This window comes from Glycine soja, chromosome 15 (assembly GCF_004193775.1).
Source record: "Glycine soja cultivar W05 chromosome 15, ASM419377v2, whole genome shotgun sequence".
Lineage (NCBI taxonomy): Eukaryota > Viridiplantae > Streptophyta > Magnoliopsida > Fabales > Fabaceae > Glycine > Glycine soja.
In genome coordinates this window covers 5,778,532-5,789,337 of record NC_041016.1, presented here as the reverse complement: position 1 = coordinate 5,789,337, position 10,806 = coordinate 5,778,532, and the positions used below count along the sequence as shown (strand labels likewise).

Sequence of the window (10,806 nt, the reverse complement as noted above, 5' to 3'; positions counted from 1 at the left end):
GTTCCATAGTTATTTGCTTTCTGCTTGTCTCTAGAATCTAGATGGATCACTTTGCAACATTTGATGTTCTATAGAGACTAGGCCAGTTTGTATTGAACACTGCAAATGCAAGGAAAAGCCTATGCAAACTCTAATTGACAAGGGTGTCATAATTTAGATGCATTTAAGACCCTAATGATATTGTGCAAGACATGCTAAAAATCATAGTTGCATTAACCTGCTAATGATCTTGCTCTCACACCGAAACATCAGTATCATAACTAGTGAGTAACATGCAAGTTTTAAAACTTGGAACAACTCTTACAAACATAAATGACACATCAGAAGACAGTACAGAGTTATTAATGCGAAATTTATGAATGGTCATCATCCAGTACAATGCATGATTGTGCGCGTTGGGAAACCACACAATAAAAGTGAGTGAATACTGCAAACAATTTTAGGATGACAAGAAGTAACAACAAGAACAATCAACAAAATACTATCGACAATCCCATATATTAATAATAAACACGTACCTATGCGTAACTATGTTAACCTCAGAACAAATTGATAGGAAAATTTTAATCTTATGATATGGTTAAGAAACTCCCGAAGGGAAATTTACGAAATTAACGAGAATGAAAATTCAGGTAAATTCTTTATCTGAATTCAAAATCTCAAACGTGATGGAACAAGAATAATGAAGACAATCTAGTGATACACATTTTTTAGAGTCCCTTTTGACGAAAACTATTAGTAGTTAAACAAGACCAATACAATCGTACTTGTATAAATCTTTAATTTGACTTTGTCACACGTATTTGAACAATGAATACGACGTGGCCATTTGACTCTACACTCTCATATGTGTATTTGCATCTTTCATTTTTGTTAGAAAATATTAAACTATCATTTTATTATTATGAAATCTGAAAGTTATTTTTTATTGTTATAAAATATTTATTTTGGGAGTTACTTTTTATTGTTATGAAATACTTATTTTGAAAGATAATTTTTTTATTATTATTATGAAACACTTATTCCCGTAACTATTTTTTATTGTTATGAAATGTTTATCTTTAAAGCTATTTTTATTATTATGGAACACCTATTTTAGAAGATAAAATTATTTTTTATTATTATGAAATACCTATTTCAAAAGCTATTTTTTATCGTTATTAAATATTTATTGTAAAATTTATTTTTTATTATAATATGAAAAGGATAATTTGAGATTTTAAAAAATTTGACAGGTGCAGGATTCAATATAGGAGTTGCAGGATTCAAATCCCTACAACAAGAAAGCACTGAGAATGCTAGGCCCAACCTACCTGTAAGATACAGACCCACCATTAAAAAAGTCAACTTTAAAGCAATCCATTTAGTGCCCTGAAATAGGAAAAACGAAAGAAGAAAAAAAAAAGAGTCAAAACCCAGTTACAAAATCTAATAAGCAGGGAATTCACAAAACCCAGTTACAAGTATAAACTCATTCACAACAGGAGCTAAAGCTCAGAGGATAACTGGTTTGACATATGATACGTACGAGTATCCGATTCTATCTTCTAAACAAACGTAGACGCTCCAAATTTCTGCTTTCCTTCTTACCTTTCCCTTTTTTTTTAAAAAAAATTATTATATATTTTTTTATGCATTTGCTAAATATTGACCTCACTTTTGATTTTATGCAAAATTAAAGGTGGGATCAGGCTTAAAAAAATTGTTTTTACTGCCACCACAAGGGTTAAAGACATATGGCATCATTTACTTGGCTTTCCTAAGCAATAATTTTTGGATATAACATACTCAACCATAATTCTGGCATCATATATGCCTTTATAATTTATATCTCACCGTAGATAACCACATATATATCAGCAAACATGGCTAGTAACATGTTTCAGAAATATGTGTCCACTTCTAAGAACGATGATTTCCTCCTCTAACTATACATATTTTACATGCATATCCTAGAACAGATGATTAAGAAAAGAAGTGTAGATTTCCATGAGATAAAAACTGGAATGGAGGATACTTCACCCACTTTCTTTGAAATTCCTCAATTCATTCAAGAAATGACCGAAACATCTCTATGCATAAATGCACACATCTTTCCTATTTTGATGCTTGGTATGGAACCAAAGTGCACAAAATGACAAAAAGGTGTAGAACTCTGAAACAAAAGTTTCAGATACATGTTCTAACTTCTAATTTCCCATGAATGTAGGCCCTCTGACATTAGGATCTGACTGGAGTCTCCACTCTTTCTCCTTCAGGCACTCTAGTAGAGACTGTGGCTCATTTCTCAGGTCTGTCACTACACCACACCCATAAGGGCTTGGTCTTTGAAAATTGTTGTAGACACTGCCTTTGTGCTCACCAAAAGCAGACAAAAAACCTGGCTGCACTGGTGGAGGCCCTGGGGGCTCCATGTAAGTGTACTGGTTAGAAGACAAAGGGGGGTTGTTGTTCCATGTATCAAATTGACCAAACCTGTAAGTATCATGGTAGAGGAAGTTGACATGATTTCCAGGACCAGGAGTATTCAAATGAGTGGGTTGCATGTTATTGTTAGTCCTTTCAGGTTTGTAATTTTCTCTGTACCAACGAAGCCATTCTGAAGAAGTCATTCTGCCAGGTGGTGGATATCCACTTGATAGAACAGGAAATCTAGGATCATATCCATGTGGTCCATAAGTAGAACTCCAATCTGGATAACCACTTTTTGGTAATGAGTTGTCAGTAAATAATGGAGAAGATAAACTAGATTGTGCAACACTAAACCATGCAGCATTATAAGGTAGTAATGGAGCAGAAGGTATTGGAAGGGAATATGTAGCAGAAGAGGAGTAATGGGAGTTTGAAGACTCATCCACTGAACTTGTGGCTGAATTCTCAGCTTTATTGATGGAAAGACTGGCCAAAGATGAAGAGGCTATTTCCTCAATGGGCTGCAACCTGTGCTCACTAAGGCCATTTGTCCCATTGTTTCTGTTGGGGCTAAAGCTTCCTCTATCAAGGACCCAAGCATTGAGAGAAGGAGGGCCAGCAGAGATTGGGGCTTCTGAGAAACTATGCGCATTTGATTCTCTTGTTGAAGGTTCTTGTTGTTTGAATGATTTGTCACTCCTGACATCCAAAATGCTGAATTCCCATGGATCACTTTGAGTTTGAGCTGGGTTTTGTGCCATAAATAGAGAACTAGCACGGCGCAAACAATCATCGGACAGTAAGCTTTGGCTGTCCTTGTCTTTTGGTGACATCTTGTCATCAGTTGAGATAGAGGGGTGTGATGGTGCTGAATTATACCTTGTGAGAGGTCTGAAGAGAATAACTTCCTCTTCTTCCACTACAGAAGATTTTCCATTGGTACTTAGATTATCCTTTATCATCCCTTTACCATGTTCTCCTGTGTCTTTGTTCGTTTTCTGATTAGGCTCTTCCAATTTTGTACTATTGCCGTTGGACTGCACAGTTTCTGTTTCTTTCTTGTCAAGATCTTGATCTGATCTAGCCACATAAAAATTACTTCCTAATTTATCACATGTAATCCACTTCTGCCAATTATTTGAACTGCTTGCTATCTTCATTGCTACTTCTCTGATGCGCTCAGTACGCAATTCAATTCCACTTTCAAAGTTGTCTGTGTGTTCCCAATTACCGCAAAAATCCAATGAGAGATGTGAACAAGCTATAGGTACAAAGCCCCTCAACTCATAATCCTCCCAAAGAGGAGTTCTATGAAGATGCTTCTCGGTTTCCTTTTTATCATCCTTTAGTTGATTTAGAAGTGCAACAAACACATCAAAAAAATAAGAAATAGCTATTGTACTCTTTTGATCGGTTGCACATACTTCATGTATGCTTGAACACCACTCCACAAAAACAAGCACTGAGGGCAACAAGGGGCAATGTATCAAAGAACTAGCCTTTAGGCATCTTTCAATGAAACGTCCCATCAAGCTGAATGCAGCAGTTAATGCCAGCTGCATTAACTGTCCATCATTTTTGTTTTCTGATTCATCTTTTCTAAGTCTATCAATCAGATTCGTTAGGGAAAATATGAGAACAGAAACTACTTGTATAGCTCGGAAAGGACCTCTTCTGGCTAAATCCATTTGACTATAGGATTCCAACATGGTCTTTAGTTCTGCATCTTCTAGCTCCATCGTTTTATCCAACTCTCCAATTGTAGATGCCAATGCAATAGAGAATTCCTCTAAACTGCTTCAGGAGATAAGGGGTAAACGACATCAGAACACATAATAAAAGGAACTAAAAGTACACATTAATATACAATCATGCATTATATGGGTAATTGTTGCCTTGTACAATTTGGCCTGGCACAGTCTAGCATAAACAAACAACGCAGGCATATGATGACACTACTTTGAATAAAGACATAATACTCAATACTAGCATAATATGGAATCCAATGTCTACGTTTTCTCTCTCAAAATCAACTGCAAAATTTATTTATCCGAGCAGTTTAACTGTTCATTAGCGCTACAGAAGATACAGGCCCAGAATCAGTTTCTTCTCAATGCTCCTGAAGTCCGAAAAGAAGACTGAGAGGACAGGGGGCACGGAAGTTAAGTTACAGAAATGCTAGTCGTGGACTGGTACCTCAGTACTGCATACTTTTGGTAATCCTTATTGTGATCCCTCACTCTGGGCTAAGATAGTCTCTAAAGTGCTAGCGTGACCGGAGAGCAAATAGCAATGAAATCTCTTAAGCAGCTCATAATTCAGAAGAGCACCTAGATTTCTAAATATTTTGCACTTCCAATAATGAAAGTATTTTTCTTTTGTTCTCCCTCTTATTTATAAGGGACATGCATGCAGCAATAATCAGTGTAATTAGAAACTTATCATCAGTATCTTCCTTTTGAGGTAGAGAAGGAATAAAATAGAAAAGCTCTTTATATGATACTCGCAACATAAAATGTATCCACACCCAAGGAAATGTAAATATTAACTGCTTTGAGGCTACTTGAAACGCTACACAATAAATTAGTTATTAACTGTGAACTTAGCATATGTGTTCAAGAAGAAATACTAGTCAAGGATACAGTGAATACGAATGACTCAATTTGACAAGAGGGAAATACAAAGAGTAAAATAGCAAGACAAAATGCAAAGAAAATTTTAAAACAAAATAAAATGAATCCAAGATATACCTTGACGATATGAAGAGGAAGCTTATTGTTCTGACCACAAGAGACCATAACTTTGCAAAATGATTACTTTTGCCTTCAAACTTGTTGCAGTTTGAGCTATCATCTTCCCATTGTGCCTTGGTCTCTTCACCAATTCTTCGAAAAGGTTTCAAGAAATCTAAACAGATTTTGCTGGAAACATATTCCAGAGGAGATGACCTGTTCTGCAAGATCATTAGAGACACTTGAGAAGATGAAAGTATAAGAAGCTTAGAAACATTGAACAATAGATAGACTGAATTGCAGTGTATTAGAGAGCCTTTATATCATATTACCTTCTCAAACAACAAGATAAGATTGTTCCAGGCATCAGGAAAAGGTTCTTTAACCGCTAAACTTCTTACACAATGGTAAAGAGCAAGAAATTCATCACCAATATATGTTGCCAGTACAGCCAACTGAGAATAAGCAAAAATTTGAAAAAAGGAAACATAAATAGAGGATAAAAGTTTCACTTATGCAACACTGCAAACGATAAGAAACAGTTACCTGATTTTGTGGGTTACCACTGTCTGGCCAAATCCTTGTTGCTTCCAAATAATGGGTGGCAGCAACCGACCAATTATGATTTTTAGTATCTGGGTTTTCACATTGTTGTTTATACCTGGCAAGATCCCCCATACAAACTAAGCAGCGATGACATAAATACTGGCATTTCTGCATGACATCTGGTTCAACAGAAGTAGAGTTCCAACCCATTTTATAAAACAAAGCCTCCACTGGGACTCCATAATGTTTTCTAAGTTTTACAATCAGAGTTTGGTAAAACTCAATAGCTTCTGTCAGAAATATCTTGAATAACTTTAAATGATTGCAATTGTCTCCCTGCACAGCACGATTTTGTGGCATTCCTGATTTTTTGCTCTCCACATTACCAGAGCTTTTCTTTATTATTTTGCGAAATTCATCAATATGCTTATAGTGCAGCTTCCACAAGGAATATTCAACATCCTGAAGTTCTGAGAGCATGTGGTTACTCAAGATTATTCTCTCATAACTAGACCGGACCTTGTGGTACAAGTCTTGAGCATCAGAGTGCAGAAGGCCTTTGGAATGGATCAATGCCCACAACTGCTTTTCAGAATTCCCAATCTGAACAATGAACATTACACAAAGTTGAAAGGATATCTATTAAGTTACATTTCCCAGACCTAATGCATAAAAAGGAATACTAGTTTCAGAAAGTCACCTCCCAGAGAACTTTTTCTTCTTTATGAATTCCTGGCAAAAGCGATGGATTAGTTGCCATGGTCGAAACTGAAGGGCTTCCTTCAAAGGTGACGCATCTGCTTAGCACAAACCAGACCTATTAGTTAGTAGTACCATTCTTGGTACAAGGATAGGGAAAAATTTTCAAAAACTAACCGCAAAATATGAATATAAAAATGTTAATCAGCAACATGGTTGAAGGTCTAGATATAATGATGCCAGAAAGACACATGAAATTTAGTTCCAATGCTAAAATTTAAATTTCTAGAGCATTGAGAGCTTTTGATGTTCTATTCAATGTATCCATGGAAATTTTTATTGGATTCTACAACTACCATATAACTCAAAACTTGGATGAACTTTTGTAGATCAATGACTGTGGTCAATGCAATCATTGATGCAATTGCTCCCCCTTATTTAACGCAATACATGGCCACCATTATATGAAGTACACTTCTGTCATGTGATTTTTATTAAATTCTAATATAAGCACAGAGTAAGTTCTTTATATTATGAGAACAAAGCACGCTAGACTCCAATGTTCATTTCAACATCAAGCAAAATTTAATGACTGAAAAAATGGGTAGATCGACGGGAGTTTTGAGAGAAAGGGTCAGTTTGAGGTCTCTTTAAAAATGAGAAAGAAAAACTCAAGGATGCGCGATAAGAAAAAAAATAATAGTATAAAATAAGCAAAAAAGAAAAGGGACAAGCCCCTGAGTTTTGCACCCCAAATTTCAAGGGATACCAAACCGACAAAAAGAATAACAGACAATTAAGCACATGATACCAGGAGCCCAAGTACCTTTTCTTACATTCAGGGAAAACACGCATCCCTAAGTAAAATAACTAACTCTAACTCTAAGGTTGTGATCTATGCAGATCACTTCTTAAGAAAAGAAACGACAGTGGCCTTATTTGTGCAGAACATAATCATCATCTTTGAGGATAAGTACATATGAAATAATTCAGGAAAGAGATAACAATGTTTGAGAAAAGAAAGTATAGAGAATACAAAATATCTCAATACTAGATTTTTGAGAATTAAAGTATCAATCAGACTTGCATAGCAATTTTCGACCTCCCCAATATCCATACTACACACTAAAATACAACATAAGGGGCAAACATGGGAGAACAATAAAGTTTTTAGGAGTTGCAAGTTTCATGACCAGAACTAGAATTGTTAAAATTAAACTGCCACCACAACCAAATAACATCAATAATAAGAAGAAGAAAAATCCACATCAACGAATAAAAACACAACTTAAACAAAAGAAGAAGAAAAAAACAGATTTTGTTATCCTTTAAGGTAAATTAAGAAACTGCACTCTGAAGATGAAAGATAAGAATTTAGAAAGCAAAGACTACCAAATGAAGAAGATATTCGTGAGTGAAAAATTGTAACTGCAGTTAGCCAGCTGCAACAAATGAAGCAGAAAGTGAAAGCAGGAACATTGATGGAAGCGGAGAAGGGAAGAAGCAAGAAGAGTTGGACCACTTGCAGGGGTTTCAGTCGTGAAACAGACAAAGTAAAAAGGTGGGATTGTGATGAGGAGACTGAATACAAGACAACAATCTTAACCATATTCTGGCTTTTCATATAGTTTTTTTTTTTTCCTTTCTACTTGTCAAGAAAAATGTAAAACGAATAAATAAAGTGCTTTATCATAATCTATTTCTATGACTAAATATGAAGGATCACTTTGTGAACCAAGACTAATTATCTGTGTGCCTCAGGACACAATGACTTAGTGATTCACGGTATACAATATCAATTGTACAAAAGGTCAATAACGTAGTAAAAACACATTTTACATCAGATAAAACATATACCTTGAGCTTATGTGGAAACACATCTCAATTTCCTACATAAAGCGTTTTCAGAGAAATATTAAGAGTTTATTTAATTTTGTACATAATCCTTCATTACTTAAAGTATTGTATTGTTTAAGAAATTTCTCCCCCAAAAGTTTTAGGGACAATCATGTCATTTCAATTGCATAAAAAAGGTAACAAAAATTTTAAATTTTAAATACAATTAAAATAACAAAATTAAAAACTAAAGATACAATTAAATGATTTATTTGATTCATGAATTTAATTAAAAACTGTAGCATTTGATTTACAATTCATTCAATGTTGATTTAAAATACAAAATCAATTAAGATTTTCTTTTTTTTAAGAAAATCAATTAATATTTTCTATTAAAAATATTTATTATACTAATATATCCTTTATTACTTAAAGTAATATACACTATAAAAAAATCTCCCTCAAAAGTTATAGGGACGATTAAGTAATTTCAATTGCATAAAAAAGTATAAAAAATTTAAAATCTAAAATACAATTAAGTTATTGATTTAATTCATTTATGTAATTAAAAACAGTAACATTTGAAATACAATTCACTAAATGTTGAGATATTGGTTATGTCAAAAAATGATTGTGAACTCTAGAATCTTCCCATGACTAACTGTTATAATGAGACTTGGTATTCAGCTTATATCTAAGACGGTGTATAACCATTCAGTTCGAGTTTAAAGGGAACAAAAACTATATTCTACTTAATTGGTGGAGGTCGAGCCCATAGGTTGTGGATTAAAATCTTGAGCCTGGTCTAAATATGGAATTATGAGAGGATTTAATAATAATAACAATTATTATTTTAAAATTATATTTACAGTAACTTTTTTTTTTTTTTAAATCATGATCTTTATACGAAATAATCTCAAAAAATAATGACTTATCAGAAATGGATAGTCCTAATGACTAATATACGAAATTATATTTTTATACCGACAACTTATCAAAAAGTAATCTCAAATAATAATGTCAACCAATCAATTATCCGAATTGAAGTTGATTAGTTAGTCCATACTGTTAACTAAAATCTTCACTGACACAAACGTTCTACCAAAGCTGAAACCAATTGACGAAGTAGGCTTGAACTATAACATCAGAATTCGAATAAAAGAGACAAATACCATCACACAAAAAAAAGTGAAGAAAAAACAAGGTATACATTCATAATATAAAATAATTTTATATTATTGTTGAATTATAAATTATGATATATAATAAATTTATTAATTTTTATAATAATTATTTTAAATATCATATTAACAATAATTTTTTATTAATTGAGACAACATAAATTTTTTTACACTTATAACACAGATTCTATTAAACTTAAAAGTTGAAAAACTATACAGTCCGTTAAGCCTAATACATTTAATTATTATATTTACTTATGAATTTTTAAAAGGATTTCCTAAACCCCACATGAACCGTTAGCTCACTCCTAAACGTTGAAAAAATGGTAATGAAAATTCAAAAAGATATATGTTACCTATTAATTTTTTTTATTAGTTTAAAATATATGAATAATATTTGTTAACGGAAAATGTATACATTTTTTTTTACATTCTCAGCTATAAATGATTAAATAAGATTTTTTTATTTTATTGCGACATTTTCAATGATCTAATTTTACGCCATATTGCACATAATTATGTGAGTAGTACTTTCATTTGGTGGGGATATGCCAAAGGTTTGACCGCACATGTGTGCATGATCGAGTGGCCGTGCTGAAGGGTAGTTGGGAGCTCATGAATTCAATTCAATTTCCAAATACTCTCATAAACTGAAGAATGTCTTTAGGTGAGTGGCTGAGAGCCACAAGACTCACAACTTAGCTAAAGAGTCATCTGATAAATTGAAGTACCATAATATGTTTTATTTAAATAATTTATCGAAAAATGTATTCTGAGTCTTATATGCATAAAATTTAAAATAAATGTTAAATTGCAATATATTCACGGTATAAACAAAATTGTATATATATTATCTAATTACAAATTATCATCTATAATAAGTTTTTTAATTTTTATAATAATTATTTTAAAATTATATATAAAATAATTTTTAACTAGTTGATAATATAAAAATATCAATAAATGAAAATTAAATTCTTAAAAAAAATCTTTATTTTAGAGGCATCTCGATCTAACAATTTTTTTTATAAAAGATGAGACACCAATTAAAATAGGATTCTTAATTTGCAGATAATGCTATTCTATATATGTGACCAGCAATTAGAATAGTTAGATAATTATTTATGTTAATAATCTCTCTCTCTCTCTCTCTCTTTATATATATATATATATATATATCATATGATAATATTCAATATCACTCGTGCAAAAGAGTATTTTTGAGCTAGGATTTCTTAGCTAAGTTGGGAGCTTCTGAGAGATTTAAGTTTTTTCAAACTCCTCGTCCACGCCTTGCTCATTGGCTTTATGGCGGATTCTACAGGAGCTGTTCATTGAGATTATAGTTTTGTTTGTTGCTTCGCATTTCTTTGTAACAAAAAAGAAAGAGTATTTGCTAA

At 32.8% G+C, this 10,806-nt stretch overlaps 1 protein-coding gene across 2 annotated transcripts; it reads right to left on the bottom strand.

Moving 5' to 3' along the window:
• Nucleotides 1–1,785: 1,785 nt before the first annotated feature.
• Nucleotides 1,786–8,003, bottom strand: LOC114387419 (protein SMG7L-like). Of its 2 annotated transcripts, none has more exons than XM_028347606.1 (6): nt 7,782–8,003; nt 6,391–6,487; nt 5,691–6,293; nt 5,477–5,599; nt 5,163–5,365; nt 1,786–4,209 (listed from the first exon to the last, which is right to left on the bottom strand). In XM_028347606.1, exons 2-6 carry the CDS (start codon nt 6,448–6,450, stop codon nt 2,190–2,192), a joined length of 3,009 nt encoding a protein of 1,002 aa, XP_028203407.1. In that variant the 5' UTR covers nt 6,451–6,487; nt 7,782–8,003; the 3' UTR covers nt 1,786–2,189. The 2 variants fall into 2 exon arrangements, with proteins under 2 accessions (XP_028203407.1, XP_028203408.1); XM_028347607.1 differs by having other exon boundaries at nt 1,786–4,206.
• Between the last annotated feature and the right edge of the window lie 2,803 nt (nt 8,004–10,806).